This window comes from Olea europaea, chromosome 10, assembly GCF_002742605.1.
Source record: "Olea europaea var. sylvestris chromosome 10, O_europaea_v1, whole genome shotgun sequence".
NCBI classification, from domain to species: domain Eukaryota; kingdom Viridiplantae; phylum Streptophyta; class Magnoliopsida; order Lamiales; family Oleaceae; genus Olea; species Olea europaea.
This window is the reverse complement of record NC_036246.1, coordinates 30,444,023-30,470,465: the sequence shown is the minus strand read 5'-3', so window position 1 is coordinate 30,470,465 and position 26,443 is coordinate 30,444,023. Positions and strand designations below refer to the sequence as shown.

Here is a 26,443-nt window from a genome sequence, read left to right as displayed (position 1 = left end):
CACAAACTATATGAGTATATATTTATCTCTCTATCGCCTATCTGAATCTATGATTTTATGATAAAAGCTAATAGCCTAATAACACACATATTACATCGAGGTGTCCATATGGTTCTCAAAACATTCCTTAAAACAATAATGAAAATACAGCACAAAAATTATACTTGAAATCAAAAAATGGGAATTGAAATAAATATCAAAATAGATTACTTCATTCATCATACCTAGAATTATCATTGAATGACGAGAACATAGCTAAACTTGAACTCGTAGCCAAACTCCAAGGATGCAGCTTTTTTTCTTCTTCTTGCTTTTTCTTAACCAGAAGCTATTCTGCATTTCTCTTTGTCAAAGGCAAGATCTATAGTTTAACGGCTTAATGTACTTTTGGGGTTTGGGACCTCTATTTTCATGCAAAACGGACCCATTTATGCCCCTAAAATTCTATAACTTTTGCTCTCCCGATATTTTCCTTTATTAATTTTCGCCCTGGTTTCCTTGTTTTCTCTGTTGCAATACTCCGAGGTAGCCTATTGGACATGACTGCCTATTTAACCTCTTTTCATTCCCATTTTGCTCAATGCTCCATCAAGCTCGTTTCATTAACTAAAACACACTAAAATAAGTAGAATCTTAACTAAAATAACTAGTATTTGTATAATAAACGGATATGAGCTGTGTACGCTTATATTAAATCACACTCGTGTAGGTTTCCCTCTTGTTGTTATTTTAGATGTGTGAAATTTATATTTATTTATCTGTTTCCGTGTAACACTTTGTCAATTTTACTTCACATTATTATGATTAATGTAGTTGAATTAATGCTTAATATCAAACAAAACAAGAGTTTGGTCATCTTGAACAATTCACATTGTCTACCAAGTAGACACAAATGAAAATGAAGATTACACGTTACAATTAAAAATAGTTTAATCATATCTCTAATGTCACCTGTCAAATCCCTTTGAATATATTATTTTTGTGATTCGTCAAATATCCCGATGCCCAACATCAAGGGGACAACTAGTTTTAATTATCAATCTTGCTTAGTGTACATTGTTTTTGACAGTTTTTTGATGAAATGCCACATACAAATTCAAAACAAAAGCTGTCTTGTCATTAAATAATTTTTTGTCAACACATTTTTCAGTCAATAATGTGATAAAAGGCAATTTACAAGTGGCAAAATCCTTTAATGATCAAGTTTAGCATGATATAAGAATTCCTTTTTAAAATTGGGTTTTGACATATATTCTATCTATTCGGTACGGTGTAAACATCTAGATCATACTAAACAAAAAGATCAGTAGACCATTTTCATTATACAATAATAAGTAAACCGAACATAATCAAATTTTAAAAGTGTAGTGTTCAGTACAAATTCCAAGAGTACGATATAAATAAACAAGTAATATAGTCATCAAGTTCCCACAAAAAATATTTAATATGAATAAGGTGAAAGCATTTTTAATTTAATTTTTAATGTGAAATGATGTATAACTATTTTTAATTTGACTCTGTGCCTGGGGAAGGAAGCACATGTTTGAATTTTTATTATTCGTAATGCTGTGAAATAGTTAAATCTTCTCCTACTAGAGAACAAAAGCTAAAAGGAGTGTGTGAATAGGGAAAAATCAAAATATTGATTGTAAATCATTTGTGTTTTTGGATGTACCAATGTTGTGGAATTCCACATATTTGACTTTGGAAATCGTTTTAAAATTTCAAAAAGCTTTTGAAAGACTAGTAATGAATAAGTGCATTGCACGTTTTATGTATCGGACAAAAGATATGCCTAATATTTTTAAGTACTAATAATGTTTTTGGAAGTAGTTGATGTAATTAATATTACTAAAGGAAAAATTAAAATTATTAAAAAATATGTATATGAATAACACATTTTACGAAATTATGTATATAATGTGAAAGGTTTAATAATTGAAATGTAAAATTTTTATGTGAATAACATTTCTTTGTACACAATATTTTTTGTCAAAATCCTACAACTTTTCTTCTTTTTATTTTCTATTTTTAGTCTTTTATCAAGACTTTTGTTGTCTGCATTGAAACTCCACAAAAAAAGTGTGAGATATAGTTGCCCATAAGATAATACATATTCAAAAATATATATTCTAATAGTTAGCATTGTTTGTCTTCTTATTGATAATTGCAAGTATAGATATATTGAAAATTGTTCTCTCTTAAATTTGAATAAATATCCTTCATCATTTGTTGGAGTTAATGGGATGCACGGATGCTATTTGGAAACAATGTCTTTAGGAACTCCTCTTGATAAAATTGATTTATATTTATATTCTACACAAAAGATAAAAATTAGAATCAAATATGAAACTATATTACTAAAAAAGAACATACCTTGAGGATGAAGAACTAAAATAATCAAATATTGAATTTAATTGACAATAAGCAAGCATGTCAAAAAATAACTAAATTATAATACTACTACAAACAAATGGCATGCTTAAATTCGTAAGATTGAATTATTATCATTTTTGCATTACAAAATTTCTATTTTAACATGACAAAGTTCTTATTTTATTTGGTTGAATATAAATAAATTTAAAAAGTAAAGTATATATACATGTGAATATTAAAATGCCAAAATGGATGCATAATTTATATTCATTAAATATATCCAAAATCACAAAATATAAAAAGTTTACCTCATTTAATTTGTCAAAAGTAGTGACATATTTAATCTCTTGCTTTGGTTGGCCTAAATTCAAGTAAATACATTTGACTTATTTCGATTCAATACAATCCGATTAGATTTGGTATCATTGGAGACATGTAACTCTTTTTATAATAATCCTAAGAAAGTCGAAAGGAAATGATAATAAAAAATTATAAAAATATTGGTACGAACTTAAAATCAAAATCTAGTTTTCTAAATATTCTTTGCACATAGTATAATATGAAAAAGAATATATAACTTAAACAAAGTTATAAAGTCAATTTTAAGATCTTTTAGCATTTAATAACATTAATATTTTTAGTAATATTTAAATATAATATAACTTTAATAAGCATCAATGATACTTACAATTTTTTTAGTATATCATATAACAATATTTTAATATGATGACATTAAAATTTAAAATATGCACTTTTTTCGTATGATATGACTAATTCTCCATCGTTAAAAAAAAAAAAAATGCCTACAGAATTTTAAAATATCAAAACACTTGGACAAAAAATTGTGGATTGCGACATAAACCTTAAACTATTTGATTATGCTATTAAATTATTTACATAATTAATTGTTAACTATAATTTTGCGTTAAAACCAATATTCAAAATAAAATAAAATAAAATAAAAAAGTTGGGAGGCTATACATTCAAGAGCTTTCTTAATGATTAATAGTCATAATTAATTAAAAAACAAAAATATATATTTCCTACAAATTAAAGGTAACAATACCAAGGCCATGTTTAATAGGCATTGAATTCCAACTTTTTGATGTTCGATTGCATTTCTTTTTCATGGAATTGATTTTCTTGGTTTTATCGGAAAGTGGGCTTTTCTTGGTTTTCTATGTAGGCTATCTTCTTCCTTTTTTTTTTTTTTTTTTTTTTTTTTTGGTTTTTCCCCCCCCCCCCCCCCCCTTTTGGGAATTGAAATAAATTCTATCCCTAGTAGTAGAAAAAATATTTTCCTTTAATTGACAATTTTCATGTAAAATAAAGTCAAACAAATACCAAAAGATAGATAATTTTTTTGGCTCTTTTTTGGGCAATTGAAACAAATTCTATCCTTAATACCAGTAAATTCTATCCCTTTAATTGATAATTTTCATGTAAAACAAAGTCAAACGAACATCAAAAAATACTTTTATTTCAACATTTTTCACGTGAAAAATTTTACCAGTCAAACACAATAATTGATAATTCCCAATAAAATAATTTCTCGGCAATTCAATTCCCTGAAATTCATTTTTTTCTGCCCAAATTTTATCTTTATAATCAAACAGACCCTAAGTGAATATAAATTATACAAATGACTATAATCAATAAAATTAATATCTTAAAAATTATTAATATTTTATGGAAATGTGTATTGAATCCAATTTGTAAGGGTTAAAAATTCTAAGAATATGACACTCAAAATTTGAGAAAATCTAACTTTGGATTTTGATGATTTTTTCTCTTTATCCAATGTTTAAGTGAAAAAAATTGTAAATTTTAATAAGCACCAAATTATTTTTCAAACTAACAACTCAAACCTAAATTCCTTGCAAATGAAATTGACATTAGAATTTTCAATTCCTCAAAACTAACATTTACACATTGTACGATTATAACAATAAGAAAGAAAATATGTTCACTAATTAACGTATATCATAAAAACAAAATGTACAAGATTCAAGTTGAGGAAATAAAGAAAAATTTGTACTGCATTGGATAATTGAATGCAAGTAAATTTTGGTTAAAAATATAATATTTGTAAAAAATAAATTGAAAATAACTATCCAATATAATAAATCTTTACATAATTTACACTATTAAAATTCATCATTGACAAAAGTAAAAAGTTTATTATTCGTTGTTGTGCTCTATGAAAAAAAGAATGGCCATCATTCCGATCAAAAGAGACCATAAAAAATTTGTGATTAATAATTACACATCAACAAATAAATAGAGAAAGAGAAATAGGAAGAAAAACAATTTATAAACACATACTCAATATGTGATCTGTGAGTGGTGAATTATGGATTCATAATTAAGACTTAAAGAGTAAGGAAGCTGTTATATAATTTTTTATTTTATTTTTTTATTTCCTTAATTTGTGCTAAAACTTTTATCAAAAAATATTTATATTATGGACAATAAAATGTCCTAATTATGTATTTGATTAATAAAATATTTAAATATTGCGATTATGGATTAAGTTTATTATTTTTAAAAGAATTTTTTAGAACTGCAATACTATTTTTAATATGTGTTATTAGGTTTGAAAATATTTATTCGTGTTAGTAATTTTATTTTTTAGTCAATTCTATGTATTAATATTATTCGACTTAATTTTTATTTTATTTTGTTTCAAGCTTTTACTAATCGTATACTAATAATTAGTAATAATAGTGTTTAATGGAAATTATTTGACTTAATTTAAAAGACAAATAATTTTAATTTTAATAATAATTGAATTTAGTTATAATAAATTTAATTTTAAGGGTATTATTGAGCATAAACATAAAAATATAAAGGTAAAATGGAAAAGTAAAGATATGAGGATAAATGAGGATATATTGGACTTAAAGTTAAATATGAAAAGGTACAAATGGTAATCAAAAGTTTCTCCTCAATCCCCACTTTTAATATATTGTAGATTAGAAGAGGATGATGTGTAGTATGTAAATTATTTTTAGAAGTGTGATGGTTGTAGAAGTAATGGACCTCCTAAAACTTTTGATTGGGAAAATACTTTTATTTTTTGTGAAATTCCATGTTTATGAAGTAACTTTGAAGTTAGGTGCTTCGATGCATGTTAGTTCTAACACTCATAATCGAATTGGAATAATTGAGTTCAAGTAATTATTTTCTTTTGGGTGAAATGGCTATTAACATGGAGAAAAAGTTTGACTAGTATTGGGGAAAATGAAAAATGTTAATTAGTTGTTGTTGATTGCTAGTGCTTGATCCGCAATACAATTGGTGTATGCTAGTTTTTGTTTTGGTGATATTTATGAGGATAAGGAAGTTACTTGTAATATGACAAAAATTTTGAAAGACTATATGATGTCTATTTATGATTGGTATATAAGATGTGAAGCAAGTTCTAATAGCAATCAAGTATCTAGTGATGTGAATTCTTCAAGTGGGGTTTCTTCAACAAAAGAAAGTCCTACTTCAAGTGTCTCTCTTTCGCATGTTTCTAGGTTTGACTGTTTAAGCGATCACAAGCAACAAAAAATTTAGTTCAATTAAAAAATGATGTGGATAGATACTTGTTAGATGCTTGTGAAGATATAGAGGACGGTGTTTTAATGTTCTTAATTGGTAGAGAGTTAATGGAAACGAATATGGTACGTTATCAAAACTTGCATGAGATGTAATGTTTACTCAAGTGTTTATGATGACTTGAGAAAGTGCTTTCAGTATTGGCGGAAGAATTCTTAATCCACTTTGTACTTTTAACTCATGGGATGGTGAAAGTTTTGGTGTGTAAACAAAATTGGATTAAAGAATCTACACGCATAGAGAAATTCTACATGGAAGTTGTGGAGGAATATAACAAGTTGCATGAAGATGATGTAGCTATTCCATGAATTATGTTAAATATGTATTTTATCTAATTTATTCCTAGTTTAATCATTACTTTTTGTAGGGCTTTTGAAATCAAATAAAGGATAAGTTAACTTGATTAATTCATTTCTAAATCTGTGAGGTATATATATATATATATATATATATTCTAACGTGCATAACTCTTTATTAACGTAATATTTATCTTTTTCTCTAAGTATTTTTATTATTTTATTGTACTAATGATGCTTAAAACTTATGCGATAATTCGAAAGTTGTAACAGTTTACCTCATTATTTGTTTTTTGAGAGTTTAGATTTTGAATAATCGTAGCATTTTTATTTTCTTATTTATTGAATTTGATTATTGTAATATTTTAAATTGTGGGATAACCGTAATCTTTTTTTTTTTTTTTTTTTTTAATGCTAGATGGTTATTTTGATTGTTTTCAGTTTTATTTAATTAAATTTCCGTGTTTCGATTAAATTTTTATGATCATAGTTTATGAAAACGACAAACTATTACCACTAGGAAGAAAAAAATATTAAGCTTTTTCTGATTTTATTTTAAGCAAATAAGAATTCAATTGGAAGTTTGAAACCATTATAGTATTGATAAAAGATGAAATAATAATAATAAGTTGACCCGACCCAAGGATACTTTTAAAATTGACTCAGTCAAATAACCTAAATTTCACATTGACTTTTCAACAAAGGGATATTATGAAAATGACCTATCTAATGTTAAAAGACAAAAATAGGGCTGGGCAAATCTCCCGAACCGAACCGACCGAACCGAACCCGAACCGAACCGATCCGAACCGAACCGAATGGAACCGAACCCGAACGGTTCCATAATTATATTTGGACCCGACGGTTCCATTTACTAGAGACCCGAAAAGTTTGGTTCGGTTCGGTTCTAAAGAGAACCGAACCGAACCGACCCGCGCCCACCCCTAGACAAAAATACCCTTAAATACATTATAAAATTACAAAAGTTGATTTTTTTAAAAGACATCAATACCCTTTTACTTAACAAATAAAAACCAAACACTTCCTACTTTTCTTATTTGTTTACTCCAACACAGATAAATAAAACACTCTCATTCTTCATCTGCTTCAACCGTAGAAACTAAAAAAATTATCGAAATCGGAAGCCGAAAAATTTATGGACATCAATCTCGTCGGTTCGGTAAGTTATATAGGCAAATCTAATCTTATTTTCATTAAATTATTGTACGTTTAAATCGATAAATTGTATTTCGACATTTAATGGTAATGTAGATAGAAAAATTTTAATAGATCTATAATTTTTTAAACATTTGACCAGAAAAAATTCATCTACATATACTTTGTTGGATGAGTGTTGAGTGTTAACAGCCCGGCGCGTGCCGATGATTCGGCTGTTTGACCGACTGTTAAACAGCCGGCTGTTTAGCTAGCTATTTGTCAACTATTTTCTTCCTCCCCCTTTTTGTTTTATTTTTATTGTTGTTAATATTTTTCTTGTAATTAAAAATTCTGTTTCGACATTCAGATATGGTTGTAGTCTCAGTTTGTTACTTTGGTGATTTCGAATTGGATGAAAGAGATCAATGGGTATGGAGATGGACAAGTGCTAAACGTGGTGGTATCGCAATTTCCATATCATCAGGTACATCGTATGCAGAACTCTATAATGATTTACAGAAGAAGTTGAATGTTGATCCTTCTCAGTACAACATGGAATTAAAATCTAAATTTAGCGAGCATGCATCAATTCCGATTCCACCTATAATGGTTTCTTCTGTTGATAAAGTGAATTACCTAATTGAATTGAACAATAAGCACATGACTCATCTTTGCGCGACTTTAGTAAGGAAGAATGTCGTCAAAGATGAACAAGTAGACTCGGGAGGTGGGAATGACAATGCTAATGATTTTTGGGATACAGTGGAGATAGTTCGTGAAGATGATGTGGTTATTCTAGAAACAGTTGTACACAGAATCCCCTCCGCAGCTCGTGACAGCAAGAATGAAAATGCAAATACTTTTACAAACGAGGAGTTGATTACTTTATTCCGACAGAGACATGAGTGGGTGGGACCTCGAGGGCTAGATCAAGTGGACCGTCCTCTAACTCCTCACGTGTGGTTCCCGATAATGAGGATTTGTATGTCGAGCAACTGTTTGAAACGAAGAAAGATTTGCAAGAAACTGTGCACCTAATTGCACTGAAATATAACTTCGAGTTTAGAGTAAAAAAATCGAATAGGTCATTGTTGATGTTATCATGCATAGATGACAGTTGCAGTTGGCGTTTACGAGCGACGAAGATAGACACGAATGAGTGCTTCGTAATTCGCAAATATACACGGGAACATACTTGTGAAATGGGAGTTTGTCGCAATGATTATAGGTAAGCCCGAGCTTAGTTTATTGGTCGACAGATAATGCACAAGTATCAGAATCCACGGACAATCTACAAATCATCGGACATCATTAACAATATTCGTCGAGAGTACGGAGTGGTCATGAGCTACCAGAAGACCTGGAACGCCAAAGAATACGCGTTAGAGGATTTAATAAGCTCGACAGAGGAAAACTATGCTAAATTGGCTAAGTATTGCCATAACATGGAGAAAACTAATCCTGGCTCGACATTGTTTTCTCCAGCTCGACATTTTTTATTGAGACGGAGGTCGAGAACTGCTTCAAATTCTTCTATATGGCTTTTGGACAATGCATTCGGAGATTTCGAAATGCTATGCGACCCCTAATTCTAGTCAACGGTACAACTCTGAAATCCAAATACCAAGGCAAATTGATTATTGCTACATGTCAAAATGTCAACATCAAAATATACCCTCTTGCATTCGGCATAGTTGATAACGAGAATGATCTGTCGATGCGTTGGTTCTTCACAAAGCTCAGGAAAGTCGATGACCTTGCATTTGTAAACGATTGGAGACAGACTATAATAAATGGTATTGCTGAAGTTTTTCCTGATACACATTATGGGTATTGTATGTACTATATACAAGGCAACTTGAAGAGCAGGTATTGGGACAAAGGCATCGTTTCACTGTTTAGGAGAGCGGTCGAAGCTTACAGTATTGAAGAATGTAATATGTACATGGTTGAAATAGAAAGCAAATCATTCCCAGCATGGGACTATCTAACGAAAATGATGATTGAACATTGGGCGCGCTCATATTTTTCAGGACGTCGATACAACATGATGACGTCAAACAACTCGGAGTCTTTCAATGCATTATTCAAGAGGGATCGAGAGTTACCCATTTTCACACTGATTGAGAATACCCGTATGAAGCTACAGCAGTGGTTTCATGATCGACGTGCGGAATCACATAATTGCACAAGCGTGCTAGCCCCGGCGCAAGAGGAAAAGCTCTTCAAGGCTGCAGAGGCTGCGAGAAAGTTAAATGTCGAACTACCAGACGAGTCCCGCTTCTCTGTGGAATGTGCACGTTATACGACATACCTGGTAGACTTGACTGATGGAACATGCACTTGTAAATAATTTTAGTTAGAGAGTTTTCCATGTAAGCATGCAGTTGCGGTGGCCATGTATCAAGGATTTGCAGCGAGAACATTGTGCTCTCCTTATTAAACTGCTGAAAACTGGAGAGTTGCGTATGTTGAAACCATATTTCCACTTCCAAATGAAGTCGAGTGAGAAGTTCCCGATCATATTCGCCCTTTCAATACATTGTCGCCACCTCTAATTGAACCACGTGGTCTTGAACGTCTAAGTATTTCTAGAATACCATTTACTGGAGAATTTTCGTGACCGCGTAGGTGTAGCAAGTGCAAATTAGTAGGACATACTCGCTAATTTTGTACAAGTTAGGTTCTCCTAAATGACAGTTAGAGTATTGTGTATTGTTGTCGATCTGAAATAAATAGTATTTACATCCGCATAATCGATATTCAAATTTCAACTAGTATTTATAGTGAAATAAACAGTATTTACATCGACATAATCAATATTCAGATTTTAGCTCGTATTTATATTGAAATAAATAGTATTTACATTGAAATAAACAGTATTTACATGAATAATTACGAACAATTGCGAAAAATAGTTACAAATAATCATAAAAAATAATTACAAATATTAATTACAAAAAATATTTACAAATAATTTATGGATCAAAATTAAATTCGTATAAATCACAAGCTAACTTATTTTGCCAATTCTGTATCCATGATTGGTTGATTCCATCAACCTTATGTGATATACTAAAAAATTCTATGTATTTGATTGCGAAAATCCCACAGTCGCCCCTGCAAATGAACAAATATGTGTTAATTCGGTTCCAATTACGTACGAACTGATTACTAAATTAAAAAAAAATTAAAAAGACTTACGATTTAGACTGTCTCGCCGTCGTCCTGTCCCGCATGATGGCTAGCTTATCCTCCATAGACAAGCCCACATGTCTAGCCATCAGAGGAACGATCACAGTTACAGGCTCTAAGTTCTGCTCAAGCTGCCCCTATGTCAGACATTAATGATCGGGGTCGTACACATATATCGTCGAATCAGGGAAGACGATATCTAGTACAATGCAGTGCTGATTCACAATCACTGGAATGTACAAATGCGTACAACCCCGCCCCATGGCTTTCCCCCAACACTCGGTGATAGCCCAATGACCCACTCGATCATATACGCAGGAAGCCCGTACTCATTATCTAGAAGTTGGAGCGACTGATACTCAATGGTAACGGCACGGAAGAACTCGGTGTTTATTATTATTTGGCCAGGCTTGTGGAATGATTGTGGATCTCTCTCAACTCGATCGCGCAACAAGTTCATGGCTATGTCAATGTGCTACATCAAGAAAAATAAAAAAATAAATACTTATTTCATTTAACAAATTAAACATAACGTAAACAAAAAGTAACAATAACACTTCACTTACATCGTCGGCGAGCCAAACCCTCTGAGTGGTGATATCATGGAACCACTTGTATACGTCCGATATCGTCTTTCCAACTATCATGTGCGTGGTTCTGGAAATAAAATAGAAAAAACGTTAAACGAAGCATATACGAGTTCTGATAGTCTATTAAATCATACAATACTTATCCGGGCAACATTCTTCGCCACTTAGCCTCGAATGCTTTTCACTTAGCATGGTCGACCTCCTGGAACAAATTAGGGTACGTCCCGTCAACGAACCTCACCCTCTTCGTCTCAGCCGTGAAAAGAGAGATGACGTACTGTGACGGCACTTTCAGCCTCTTGTTAATCACCATCTCCGACATGTCAACAGCACGTTTTTTTGCCTTATACATTGCCACCTCCTCCACCCCAGGGCTTGCCACCTCCTCTATCCCCTCATCTGCCACTGTCTCCGTCCCCGACGGGCCACTGTCTCCCTCCCCGACGGGCCCCTCTCCTCTGCCACCGCTCCCATCCCATCGCGCTCCACGAATAAAATAAATTATTCTCATGCATCATCATCATGCATGTACAACTACCGGTGACCCCCATCTCTATCACCCTCTCGATCAGCCCTCGATCACCGTCTCCGTCAACCCATCGCCTGCCGGCTATATCACCTCGAAGTGTTGCAATCTCATCCTCAAGGTCCACACAATGGCCACGCAGCACTCTAACATCATTCGACAAATCTTCGACCCTTCCTACTAATTGTTGTCCCAGATCATCAACCCTCTCTATCATCTCTCAACGTAGCCCGACGACTTGTTCCGCTATAAGTCCGCAGCTCGTCGACCTGCTCCGCTATAAATCCACTAAGACAGGCATACAGATCATCAAAATTGTACCCCTGACTATATGCGGGAGATCCACGGGAAAGGTCTCTGGACGGGAGAGACGGAGGAGATACCCTCGGCGGAGAAGTTGGTGATACCCTCGATAGAGGTGATCATCGATCAACTGGATCACGCTCTTACACAAGCAACGTTACAAATTATTAACTTAATCCGTAATTGCTAACTCATACAAAACGATAATCAATAGATTTTATTCAATTCGCTCACCCAATCTCGGTTGTGGATCGAATTGGACATCTGGACGTCTTGGGTGTGTGAAGCGCCTAATTCACGCACAAGACCCTGAGCCTCCTCTTCCATCGATGGCGTCAACTCAGTTATGACTTTAAACTGATATATTGACATTTGAACCAGTTAACATTCATGTAATCAGATGTTAAATCACGCACAATATAAATTACAAATGCATAATACTCACCTGAGGGTTGTTGAGGATAGCTAATAACTGTTTTTAAGTAGAACATCCCTCCGATCGAGATGCTCTCCAATGGTGCATCCTAGGGCAGCGTGTCTCCCCTCGCCTTGCAAAGCGGGCACCCATTAGGTGGACAGTCTCATATGCCCAGATCTGCAACACATACAATTATTATCTACAAATTCAATAGGAAGATAATTTTAACATTCATTATGTTAACCATTTACCTGCACCGTCAAGGGCAATCCATAAGTGTCGTACTTACGTATGGCCCCCTTTAGCTTCGAGTGCGATCTGATGAAGACGTATACAGTGTCCTCGAAACATCTCCAACCCCATGGATAGTCGTTGAAACGATCGATGTCGTCAACGATCTCCAGATGGAAGAGGTCAGTCGTAGTCTTCTTGTGGTGACACCGCACCATGCTCTCAAGGATGTAGACCAAACCTAATTTCAATCTGTCTAACATCTGATCACATCTCCTAATTGCATCGAACGGCTGTGTAAGAAGCACAGTTCCCTGTCCCTCGAAGTAAGCATCATGAAGCATATTTCTTCTCTGAGTCCCATCACCAGTTGCTTCATCGCCCGTAATATTTAATCCCGTGATCATAGCAAACTCGAACATCTAAAAACTGACGACTTTACCCCCAACTGCGAAGTGGAGGGCATCGCTGTCGACTGGACTCAGCCATCGACATAGAAGTGCATCAATAATCTGACCCGCGTACTGCAGATCTCTCAACGAGTACAAGAGCCACAAGAAGGATTGGCGTAGCATATGCTGATCATCGAGCACTCTAACACAGCAGTGAAACTGTCAAAGCTACCTGGCATCTCTCTCAACTTTGCGTCAAGGTGATAATCCGTCCTATAAAAATTCAAAATGTTATAACATTGTACAAGTGATAATAAAATAAAGCATAACAACAGAAAATTTAGCGAACGAAATTATAACAACAATACGCAAGACGAAGATTCATAATAACTAAAATCATCAATAATGTGAATTTTTGTATCCTATTATCAATAATGTCAATTTTTTCTAATTATCAATATTTTTTTAATCAATTCAAGTTCAAAAAATATTTAAATTCGATGAACGAAATTAATAATAAAATAAATATTAAGTTTCAAATTAAATTTCCAACAATTATTTCAAATTACAATTAAAAAATTAATTAAATTTGATGAACGAAAAGAATATCATCCAAAACTATTTATAAAATTAAAAGTAAAAAATTTATTTAAATTCGACGACTAAATAAATTATTATTTACAAAAATAATAATAATAATAAATATTAAATTTCAAATTAGATTTCCAACAATTATTTCAAATTAAAATTAAAAAAATTAATTAAATCTGATGAACGAAAAGAATATCATCCAAAACTATTAATAAAATTAAAATTAAAAAATTTATTTAAGTTCGACGACTAAATAAATTATTTTTTATCAAAAACTAATAATAAAAATAAATATTAAATTTCAAATTAGATTTCCAACAATTATTTCAAATTACAATTAAAAAAATTAATTAAATTCGATGAACGAAAAGAATATCATCCAAAACTATAAATAAAATTAAAAGTAAAAAATTTATTTAAATTCGACGACTAAATAAATTATTATTTATCAAAAGCTAATAATAAAAATAAATATTATATTTCAAATTAAATTTCCAACAATTATCTCAAATTACAATTAAAAAATTAATTAAATCTGATGAACGAAAAGAATATCAGCCAAAATTATTAATAAAATTAAAAGTAAAAATTTTATTTAAATTCGACGACTAAATAAATTATTATTTATCAAAAGCTAATAATAAAAATAAATATTAAATTTAAGTTCACAATTAAAATAATTATTTCAATTCGATAAATGAAAAAATTATTATTTATCAAAAATGAGGAAATAAAAATAAATATTAAAACAAAGATTAAATGTAAAAATTTTATTTAAATTCGACGACTAAAAATTTTAATAATAAAAATTATTTAAAATTAAATTATTAAAACAAATAAAAATAGAAAATTGGGCTGAACAATTTTAAAAAAAAAAAGTAGTTGGCTAACAGTCGGCCCAACGTCAGGCTGACAATCGACCCACTAAGTTGGGCCAGCTGAACAGTCGTTATGGACCGACTGTTAACAAACTAATAATAAAAATTATTTAAAATTAAATTATTAAATATATGTATATAAATTAAAAAAAAAATTGGGCTGAACAATTTAACAAAAAAAGGAGTGGGCTGACAGTCGGCCCACTAAGTTGGGCCGACTGAATGGTCGTTATGGATTGATTGAGTCGGTCCATAACGACTGTTCAGCCGACTGTTATACAGTCGGCCCATACTTTTTGGTTACCAAAAAAAGCCGGTTGCTGGGCCTTTTCTCGTCGGAGAATCTCTATTTTCGACGAGGAAAGCTGCCAAATTTACAATACCAACCACTAAAACACTATCTAAACCCTATATTACCTATATAAACAACAATATATTAAAAAAACTCCCAAAAATGAATTATTCACAACTTTTATCAAAATCTAAATATTAATCCAAGCAAATATTCAATATAATAACGATTATCTTAACAAGAAGTAATTCGTCGACGATGGACTAGCAAGTTCTCCAATCAAAAGTTCTCCCAACCGACTGGAAACCGACCGTTTTTTCCTTCAGTTTTGTGCGACTGTTGAGCAAATGGAAAAAGGATAGCCGAGGGGCATTTTGGGATTTTGAGCTTTAAATTTAATTTTCGCTTTTTTTAATTAAAAAGACGGTCAAAAGTCACTTTCGAAATACACCTAAATTATCCGGTCATTTCCAACAATTTCCTCCCTACACACAACCATTTCACATAATGAAGATGTATAGGTGCCGAAAACAAGCAGCAGTCGCATTGGCAATTTCTTGAAAATACAAAATTCTAAAATAAGAAAATTCGAACAGATTCGAACTCTTTAACTCCAAAAGTACGAATTGCAATGGATACCGGTTATCAAGTTCTCACCACCACAATTTTCATGGTTTTCGGGTTAATGCTCTCGATGATGAATTGATCACTCGGTACCCTTCTGTTTATCATAGGACGAGTCGGAAGGAAAGCAATGTAACCTGCAATGGCTACTGAGTAGCCTCCTCTCACTTTCTCAGCTACGAAGCCTCTAACCTTTGAATTTGTTCGCCAAATCTTTGTCAGTTCCATCCAGGCTCGGTTTTTTCTGAACCTTCTTGGAAAGAGAAGCGGCTCCCCAGACACGGAATCGGTGGGTCCCACCAAATCATTGAACCAAACAGCAGCTCGCTCTTTCATTGCCGAATCACCAGTCACCATATCAACGAAGCAACGTTCCAAGATTTGCTTTTTGATTGGCGTTTCACCTGACACACGATCGAGATATTCAACCCGATTCTCGAACCTCATAGGCCATTTTTGGGTCTCTTATAAGCTCATCTTGAGTGCAAATTCTTGGGGTCCCAATTCCTGCATCCGCCAAGAACATTTCTTCCCTTAAACCTAGAACTTTGGGCAGCAAAGTAATACCACTTTGCAAGAATATGCTCGAACTAGACCTAGAAAATAATCGACTCATATAAGTGCTCATCTTATGGGTCAATCTTGATTCTCAAAATTCCCTGTAGACGGTAAGAAAATTTTCTTTAGATACCCAACAAGCGATTTTCTTTCTCTGAAAACTCAGTTAACAAAATAATAGCAAAACAGATTCATAAATAAAGCTGATGTAACAAATGCAGCTGTATATTCACAATGTATGCTAGATTAAAAAAGTAACACTTTGAAGCTTGGAAAGAATAAAAATCCAACATCAGGCCCACAAGAGGGAAAATTGGCAATCAAGTTAGCCATCAAAAACTCCTGGCAGCATTCATAGAGATAGCAGATAGAGCCACAAGTATATCAAAAGTGTAATGTGAGATAAGCATTAAAATATAAAGTTCCAGCACCCCAGTTATAGAATAGCTATTAAATAGTCATAAGGTGTGAAGAACGCTAATTTTACATTGAAGTAAAGACTTGGACAATTGGTTATAAAAAACAACTTAAGTATGATCAGGATCATCTGTGCCATCAATCTTGAAGCCTTAATCCTATGCTGCCAAATGCAATAAGCATTCACTTTCTTCAATATATAAAAAATGAGAAATATAAAGAAAAGAGAAGTGGGTGATAGAGACATTTTATGCAAGAAATATCTTTCTTTATTCATAAAAATGAAAGAATTGACAAACAAGGTAGTGTTTGGAAATCCAGTTATAGCCTAAACTAATGGAAGTGGGCGGCAGCCTAGTTTACGTACACACCGTTTCATCAGTGCGTACTAGAAAGAAAATATAGGCCGGTCAGTCTTGTCTGGCTGATGAGCAAATTGATTGTTATAGTTTGGAAGAAAAAGAATTGTGCTTCTTATTTGATTCAAAAATGACGATTACAATTTAAATAGAAGGAAAAAGGCCACCGATTTAGGAAGGCCATAAAATCAGAAAATAAAATGGCATATCTCTAGGCTACAGATCAGAAAACGTATAGGATTTCCTAGTTTTACTCCCTAGAAATCCGACAACCCCCCCCCCCCCCCCCCCCCCCTCAAGTTGGAGCGTAGATATCTATCATACCCAACTTGCTTATACAAAGTTCAAAACTAGATTTGAAAAGTCCTTTGGTGAAGATATAGGCTTTTTGTTGAGTAGCGGGGATAAACAGCATGCAAATAGTTCCACTATCAATCTTCTCTTTTATGAAATGTCTATCAATCTCTACATGCTTTGTGCGATCATGTTGTACTGGATTTTGAGCAATACTTATGGCAGCTTTGTCGTCACAATATAACTTCATTGGCATGTTCACTGGCATCCGTAGATCTTCAAGAATTTTCTTCAGCCATAGCATCTCACAAACCCCGTTAGCTATAGCCCTATATTCTGCTTCGGCACTGCTCCTTGCAATCACATTCAGTTTTTTGCTTCGCCATGTAATCATATTTCCCCAAACATAAGTACAGTATCCTGTTGTAGATCTCCGATCAATAATTGAGTCTGCCCAGTCTGCATCAGTGTAAGCCTCTATGTTCTGCTGTGTGGTCTTCTGGAAGAGTAACCCCATCCCTGGTGTACTTTTCAAGTAACTAAGAATTTAATAAGCTACTTCAAGATGTTTTGCGTAAGGTGAGTGCATAAACTGGCTTACCAAACTCACAGCAAAGGCAATATCTGGTCGTGTATGTGATAAGTAGATTAACTTTCCCACCAACTTTTGATACCGAGTTGCATTTACTAGATCACCTTCCTTGTTATCACCCAGTTTTTTATTGGGATCAATTGGAGTGTCAGCCGGCCAACCACCACTCATCTCAGTTCCTTTGAGAAGGTCAAGGACATACTTCCATTGGGAGATAGCAATTCCTCTTTTTGACCGAGCAACCTCCATTCCAAGGAAATATCTCAGAGATCCTAAGTTCTTGATCTCAAATGTTGATGAGAGGGAAGTCTTCAATCGGTTCATCTCAAGTACATCATCTCCAGTGAGAATCATATCATCTACATACACGATCAGTATTGCTATCTTCCCATCATGTGAATGTCTTATAAACATCGCATGATCACCTGGTCCTTGAGTATACTCCTAACTTTTAACAAATTGAGAGAATTTTTCAAACCAGGCTCTTGGTGATTGTTTTAATCCATATAGGGACTTCTTCAATTTACATACCTTTGTGCCAAACTTTTCACAGAATCCTGGGGGTGCATCCATGTACACTTCTTCCTCTAGGTCGCCATTAAGGAACGCATTTTTTACGTCCAACTGTTGCAGAGGCCAGTCACGATTAGCTGCAAGTGACAAAAGAAATCTTACCGAGTTTAGCTTTGCGACTGGTACAAATGTCTCTAAGTAATTAATACCATAGGTTTGAGTGAATCCCTTGGCAACCAATCGAGCTTTATATCGTTCTAGAGAGCCATCAGATTTATACTTGATTGTAAACGCCCATTTGCATCCTACAGTTGTCTTTCCTCTTGGTAGATCAACTACCTCCCACGTGCTATTTTTTTCAGGAGCTTTCATCTCCTCAAAGACAGCCTCTTTCCATTCAAGAACTTTCAAAGCATCTTGCACAGTATTAGGAATCTCCATACAAGACAATTGTGAGGTAAAAGCACGAAATACAGGTGAGAGATTTTTATATGACACATAATTGGACAATGGATGTTGGGTACAAGACCTCACACCCTTCCGGGCTGCAATGGGAAGTTCAGAATCACCTATCTCAGGATAGGAATCAGACTTGGAGGGTTCAGAATTAGAAGATGAATTGAGTTGAACATGAGGTAAAGGTTCAGTAAGGACATTACTTGGAAGGTTTACGGATTCTAGGCAATGCAAAGGATTGGAGGACCCTTTCTTTTGAGTTGTCCTTTGTCACGAGTAGACAATGTCAAATGTTTTCCTTACTGTTCTTTCGTTGGGGACATCATGAGTTGTCACTATAGGAGGCCCTCCCTTTTCAATATCCAAGAAACTTGACTCACTTGGCAAAATGACGCTAGGGTTTTCAAGTTGAACTCCCTTTTCAGTATCTAAGAAACTTGACTCACTTGGCATAATGACACTAGGGTTTTTAGGTTGAATGATCAAGGTTGGAGAAGGATCATTTTGCGGTTCTGTAGTTTGGAAAAGATCATGGAAAATAGTTGCCGAATCTTCTTTGTTTTGGTTCTCCCCCCCGAAGATGAGGTGTGAAATAGGGTTGTAATTCAAAAAAGGTAACATCCATGGTAACAAACATTTTTTTGGAAATGGGTTCAAAACATTTATACCCTTTTTGAGTGGGTGCATATCCCACAAATACACATTTTGTGGCTCAGGGTTCGAGTTTTCCTCGATTTTGTTTATGAATGTGAATAAAAGCGGTACAACCAAATATCTTTAGTGGTATAGATGAAGAAGGTCGATTTGTTGGATAAAACTTTTGAAAAACATCGAAAGGTGTTTTAAAGTTTAAAATCTTACTAGGCATTCTGTTTATGAGATATGTAGCAGTAAGAATGGCTTCACCCCAAATATATTTAGGTACCTGATTGGTAAATAACAATGCCCGAGTTACTTCCAGTAAATGTTTGTTTTTTCTTTCAACTAAGCCATTTTGTTGTGGAGTGTCAACACATGAGTTTTGATGAACAATCCCTTTTTCAAGAAAAAATTGGTTTAACATGTTTTTGAAATATTCTCGACCATTATCACTTCGCAATATTTGAATATTTTTTTGAAATTGTGTTTGTACCATGGTGTAAAAGTTTTTGAACATTATTTCCACTTCAAAATTTTCCTTCATCAGATACACCCAACTTATTCTCGTGTGATCATCAATAAAGGTCACAAACCATTTTTTTCCAAAGTATGTAGGTATTCCACATGGCCCCCAGATGTCACTATGAATCACAGTAAATGGTCTACTTAGTTTGTAAGGTTGGGTGGGGAAAGATGCACGATGATGCTTAGAAAACTGACAAACATCACATTGAAAAGATAATAGATTTTTATTCCGAAGTAAGTTGGGAAACCGATATTTTAAATATTGAAAGCTAGGATGGCCTAACCTATAGTGTCATAGCATAACATTATTATTCTCGAAATCAGAAATAGAATTTAAACAAGTACTTTGACATTGCCTACTTGAGTTAGGTCCTTCGTCAAAATAATAGAGTCCATCTTTTTCCTTAACACTGCCAATCATCCTCCTCGTAGTTAATTCCTGAAACTCACAATGAGAAGAATAGAAATTAGCTTGACACTGATGATCAGATGTGATTTTACTGATGAATAGCAAATTGCAAGAAAAATTGGGAACATGGAGTACATCATGGAGGGTTATCAATGAAGTGAGTTTGATAGTTCCTATCCCGACAATTACCGAGAGTAAACCATCAGCGATTTTTACCCTTTTATTGCCTGCACATGGACTATAGGATGAGAACAATTGGGAGCAGCCGGTCATATGATCGGTTGCGCCAGAATCAATTATCCACGAAAGAGCACAATTAGGGATAACACCTAAAAAAGCAGTGACAAGAGAATTACCCTTTTGTACCAAGGAGCAGGAAGGAGTTAAGGACATTTTTGGAGATTGAAATAACTTGTACATGTGCTCTAATTGTTCCTTGGAGAAAGGAACTGCATCTGAATTGGTTGAAAGTTCTTGAGTTACTTCAGATATGGTTTGGTAGGCTCGACCTTCTCTTTTGGACTTTGGTTTCCAGTTGGCTGGTTTACCATGAAGCTTCCAGCACATATCCCTTTTATGCCACGATTTTTTGCAATAATCGCACCATGGTTTTTTCTGCCCATCATTGTCTAAATACATTTAGACACAAGGGCAGAACTATTAGGCTCCAGATTAAGGTCAGATACAGTCTTGTGTAGCATTATTTTCCTCCTTGATTCTTCGCATCTAACCTCAGAGAACACCTCACGCATAGGAGGCAGTGGTTTCCGACCAAGGATACGGCCCATAACCTCGTCCAGATTCCGATTAAGGCCACCTAAGAACATGTAGACCCTGTCATTTTCCTCCCTCTTCATGTGACGAGCAGCTTCATTTGGATTTTCCCAGACATCATCATAACATTGATCAAGTTCCTGCCATAGTGTTACCAATTCGTTGTAGTAGGTAGTAACATCGCGATCGTTCTGTTTGGACTTCCAAAGTCGGGTTTTTAAATCAAAAATTTGGGAAGAATTTTCCAGATCCAAATAAAGGTCCCAAACCGCCTCCCAGACGTCCTTAGTAGTGGGAAGAAACAGATGAGGCTTTCCAATGGTGGGTTCCATTGAATTGATGAGCCAGCCAATAATTAGAGAATTTTTAGACTGCCATCTTTTTACATTCGGGTCGTCGGCAGCAGGTTTCGTTGTTTCGCCAGTAAGATGCCCGATTTTGCCCCTGCCATCGAGATAATTGTGTCCGTTGAGTTTTGTAGTCACAAGAAAAGAGGCTGAAATTTGGGGATAATTATCTGCAAATGCGAACGAGGGAGGAGCAGTGGAATTGGGAGGAACGGTGGGGCTGGGCCGAGCGATTTCAGGCGCACCGGAAGCGGCGGTTGAGTTTCTTTGGGCTCCAGTCATGGCCGACTTATATGACATCATCTGGGAGGACGAATTAAAAGGGGAGCACAAGGCTGTGATAGCATATAGTTTGGAAGAAGAAGAATTATACTGCTTATTTTATTCAAGAATGACGATTACAATTTAAATAGAAGGAAAAAGGCCACCGATTTAGGAAGGCCATAAAATTAGAAAATAAAATGGCATATCTCTAGGTTACATATCAGAAAACATATAGGATTTCCTAGTTTTACGTCCTAGAAATCCGACATAAATTAGGAGAAATGTGTTTTACACGAGAACCAATTCTTAAGTTAGAGATAGAAGAGAGGTAAAATATGCGGAAACCCACTTCTGACATATTGTTTAATTCTGCCATAATGCTGCCATAGAAAATAAAATGGCATATCTCTAGGCTACAAATCAGAAAACATATAGGATTTCCTAGTTTTACGTCCTAGAAATCCGACATAAATTAGGAGAAATGTGCTTTACACGAGAACCAATTCTTAAGTTAGAGATAGAAGAGAGGTAAAATATGCGGAAACCCACTTCTGACATATTGTTTAATTCTGCCATAATGCTGCCAATGAAATTCAAGTCAGTGGCCGAGTTGGAGGAAGGTTACTTTTTTACCTTTCCAATATGCAAAGCATATTTTTAATTTTATTGTGCTACTTTATTTTTTGCATCAGGGCAGAGTTACATTTTCTTTTGTGATTGTGGGGTCTAAATTATTGATTTAGGTCGGTATTGTACATATTTCCAGGTGTTCTCATTCAGACCTAGAACTAAACCAATTATCTCTCTTCTTTTGGCTTTGCTTGGGAACTCAAAAAACTAGGACCATAAAACTCTGTTCAGAACCTGAAATTGCTAAACTGATCACGACAAATCTCATTTCACTTCAATCTCAGTTCACCTCAGATATGATCGTTTAGAACATTGAATTGCTTATCGGAATATTTCTGTCAATTATTTATTGTTATATTGCTTTGACACTGCTAAAAAAAAATAAAATAAATAACATGTCAGTGAAGATATCAAGAGGACTTTTGTCATTTTCCAATATTTTATCCTTCTGTTCAAAAATGTCTAAATTCAAATTTGGTTTTCCACTAATTATCTCACTGGAGTCACACAAGACTGTTTAAGCAGATGTTTACCCATTTTTTCCCATTTAAGCAGGCCAGGGCTATATTTATGCTTTACTGGAAGTGGTATCAAGTCTTCCCAAACCACCCTTGGTTATCTTTTATACCGTCTTCAATCATGTTTCCTAAAATTGATCACATAGCAATCTAACTACAGTTTGAAACATAAAAATTTAGACAAATTAATGGGTCACCAAGAAAATAAAAGAACACATATACACACTGTAACTTCAATTTTAGATGTTTAAGATTTGTCGATGGAATAGAAAAAAATAGGTGAAGGATTGAGGAACTGAAAGAATGCAAATGTACACATTACAACTTTAATTGAATGCCAACATTCAATTGAATAAATATATTACACTGGATTTTGTGACAATCATTAGTTTTTCCTCCAAAGTTGAGACCCATTATTACCAGAGTTTGGATGAAAGGGATAAACAAATGAGCTCCGATACTAAATGCCGTATAAGAGTTATCCATGGGAAGAATATTCTTACCTGTCCATTAACAGCAAGTAGATCTATGCCATGAGAATCAGTTATCAGGGTGTTCTGTGTAGCCTCAAACTAAAATGATTCAAAAAATATGAAAACTGCGGATAATACCCATAAACCATCTTGAAATTAGGGACGGAGCTAAACCAAGACTTTTTTTTTTTTGGTGAGGGGGCGGGGGGGCTAAAATTTATGAAAGTCATAATGTATTTTCGCAATTCTCACTAAGATTCTCACATTAGCTTGTGAACCTTATGGAAGAGACAAACAACCACAAATCCACCTCACAAACAAAAAAGTCTATCAATTTCCAACGTGCTTAGCAAGAAATACAGAGGAATAAATGACTGTGCCAGATTCTTGTGAACACTTTCAGAAAGGAAAGAGTTCTAAACTTGTACCAGATGAGAAAAAATAATCAAAACTACATATAAAAATTTGTAGGCAGTAAGTTTTGAATCTTAATCTTCCTATTACTTTAAGTATACTGTGCAGAATATGAGAAACTTTTTTAATTTCCTTCCTGAAGTTCTACTTCAATTAGATGCCTGATTTTGTAACGGAATATATTGCTGATTTCAATCCATGTGCAATCTGTTCATGCAGCACATTGGCCTCAGAATCATTACTGTTTAAGAGTTTGGAAGAGGAATAAGTTTAGTTGGTGATGTAGACCATGAGACGAGGTGTATTAGTCGGTTAAGCTATGTATGCGATGAGTTGTAAGGTGCATTAGAATTTTGAAATCCAAATCTCAATTAGTGCAAATTTCAATGTAATTTTTGCAAACAGAATCTGATGATTTTTGTATGGCCTGTTTCCTCTTCTCCAATTGATTTCCTATCTTCCAAAGAAGCTGCATTGCCAGCAGATATGTGAATCTCTAACTTCTTACTATCATCCTTGAACTTAGCCAAAAAACCTACATTGCAACTTGGGCTTTGAAATTTAAAGATAAAAAAGGCAGGATATTTGGTTCTGGTGCCAAATTAAGTATTACACAAGAACACCAATATACCGATATCAAATAGTTTTTACTGTCTACATTTCACTTTGATATTGTTAATCTTATTTTACTCAGCAATAAACTCTGGTATTACATTTGCACTGAGATAATATAATAGAGAATATGAAAAATATTAAATATTGCCATTAAAATTGACATGTGGAAAAAAACTGAATTCATGATTAAAATTCATGAAAAGTTAACTTTGTCCATTACAAAACTGAAGAAAGGTAAATACACAGACACAAACCTACACAAATCATAATCTGCTCGAACTTTAAAAAATCAAAAGGCAAATATACAATTCGACCTAGAGATTGCTTAAAATCAAACCTAAATTTGCTCCATTCTCCTAATCCCATCGAGCATCATGACAACAAACCCACCACCACATTACACGATTAATCATCATCCCACATCTAGAAAATTAGGGTTTAAAATTTAGACACCTGGGTAGAAGATTTCTAAATTCTTGGCTTCTCTTTGTTGTTCGCAGCATGTCTTCATTCACTGTTCTGATTTCTCTATTGATTACCAATTAATTTAGGGCATGTTTTGTATAAGTTAATTTAGTGTTTTTGGTGAACTTCGAAAATTTTCTCGCGAATTATTGAAACCAACAGAGACCTTGACCCTACCTCTGCAATTTCAAAGGTCCGCACGATCTCCCTCTCTACAAAATTTCAAGTCTAAGTGCTAAGGCTCGCTTAAAAACAGTTCCAAAAAATGAAATGCATACAAAATATTAAAATGAATTTAAGTTCGTACTAACGATTCAATCTGAGATTCGGATGAAATGAATTCAAGACAACAGAGAAAAATAAAAGAAATGAAAAGAAGGGTGAATTACCTGTCGGCGGATGTCGGCCAGAAATCATAGAGAGATATCCGATCGCAAGCTGCACAGTTGCTTCACTCAAGTGTTGTAGTGTGTCTTTTACAACAGCCCAACGACTAGCCCAAATAGAAATAAAGCATTTCAGCCCAAAGGTGAGACTGGTGTCAACTAGTTGAGCCGACTCGCGAGTCAAAACTCGGGCTCCGACGAGGGCAAGTAAAATTGTCCAAGTTTTTTTACGCGTCCGAGCTGGCTCCTGAGCGTTTTTTTTCTTTTTTTTTTTTGTTTTTGTCTTTTTTTACAATTCTAAATTTAAAAAAAAAATCATACAATTTTTACGAATTATAAATTAAATAAAAATTACAACCATCCTCCTTATTTTTGGGGACTTGGGACCGACTACAATTAACGTATGAAGAATTAAAATTGTACACCAATAAAATATTTCTTGTACAAATTTTTTTGAGACAAATAAATTTAAAAATTACATTTTTTTTGTAAATTAATCAATTTAAAAACTTACAATATCCTTATACTTAGATCTGCTACAACTTTTCGGCCATTATACTATCAACTTGTTCTTGAATACGTAATTTCGCACATTCTCAATCGTTTAAACATATTAAAACCTCCAATATATTTTCTTTTAGTCTTGATCATTCGTCTGATAAAACTCGACCACCTAAACTAAATGCAGCTTCTAATGCTAACACCAAAAGTGTTAGTAAATCACGTGCAATTTTCGATATAATTGGGTATTGTCTTTCATTACACCTCCATCATGATATAAAAAATTAAATTCCTATAATTCTTTATGTTATTAGCATTTTTTTCCTTCAGTTTTTATGTTCTCCTTGTTTTGTTTTATGTGCATAAATTTGTAGCGATGTGTTATGCTATTTGAATTCTGTGATGTTTGTTAAAAATGAGATTCATTTACTATAAAATATCAAAAAAAAAATTCTTATTTTAATTTGAAATTTGTTAGTGATGACTTCATTCATGTACTATAATACATGTCATTTTGCAGGGATAAAAAAAAATATAAAAAAAAAAGATTAAACTCCAACCTTAAGGGTCTCCCACCACCTCGCCTCTGGAGTATCGTAAGAGAGATTAATCGCGAGATGTGCCCCATCAGTCAGGGAACAAGAGCTGTCTGTACACTGGTGTCCATAAAGAGTCTCAATCCATGTTTCAGGAATCGAACCCTCACAAGACGATTGTCAACAAGGTTGAGTATACATCACCCTTATCTTTTGTACCCCTGGGATATACCCCGGTGACATCATTTTGTAGGGATAGATTTTAGGGAAGATAGATGATGA

General features: G+C 33.9%; 3 protein-coding genes, 1 long non-coding RNA gene and 1 pseudogene across 4 annotated transcripts; 1 reads left to right on the top strand and 4 right to left on the bottom strand.

Annotated features, from left to right (window-relative positions):
- Positions 1-9,153: 9,153 nt before the first annotated feature.
- On the top strand, positions 9,154-9,789 carry LOC111400519. The gene has a single exon (XM_023027929.1). The coding sequence runs from the start codon at positions 9,154-9,156 to the stop codon at positions 9,787-9,789; it is 636 nt and encodes a 211-aa protein (XP_022883697.1).
- A 661-nt stretch (positions 9,790-10,450) lies between these two features.
- Positions 10,451-11,674, bottom strand: LOC111402727. Its single transcript, XR_002704344.1, has 3 exons — positions 11,198-11,674; positions 10,641-11,106; positions 10,451-10,556 (listed from the first exon to the last, which is right to left on the bottom strand). It is a non-coding gene; the product is annotated as an uncharacterized LOC111402727 (long non-coding RNA).
- An 835-nt stretch (positions 11,675-12,509) lies between these two features.
- Positions 12,510-13,356, bottom strand: LOC111402726. The gene is made up of 2 exons (XM_023031069.1): positions 12,720-13,356; positions 12,510-12,645 (listed from the first exon to the last, which is right to left on the bottom strand). The coding sequence occupies exons 1-2, from the start codon at positions 13,119-13,121 to the stop codon at positions 12,529-12,531; spliced, it is 519 nt and encodes a 172-aa protein (XP_022886837.1). The 5' UTR covers positions 13,122-13,356; the 3' UTR covers positions 12,510-12,528.
- Positions 13,357-15,240: 1,884 nt separating this feature from the next.
- Positions 15,241-25,226, bottom strand: LOC111401799 (annotated as a pseudogene).
- On the bottom strand, positions 20,868-21,641 carry LOC111400518. Its single transcript, XM_023027928.1, has one exon. The coding sequence runs from the start codon at positions 21,639-21,641 to the stop codon at positions 20,868-20,870; it is 774 nt and encodes a 257-aa protein (XP_022883696.1).
- Positions 25,227-26,443: the final 1,217 nt, after the last annotated feature.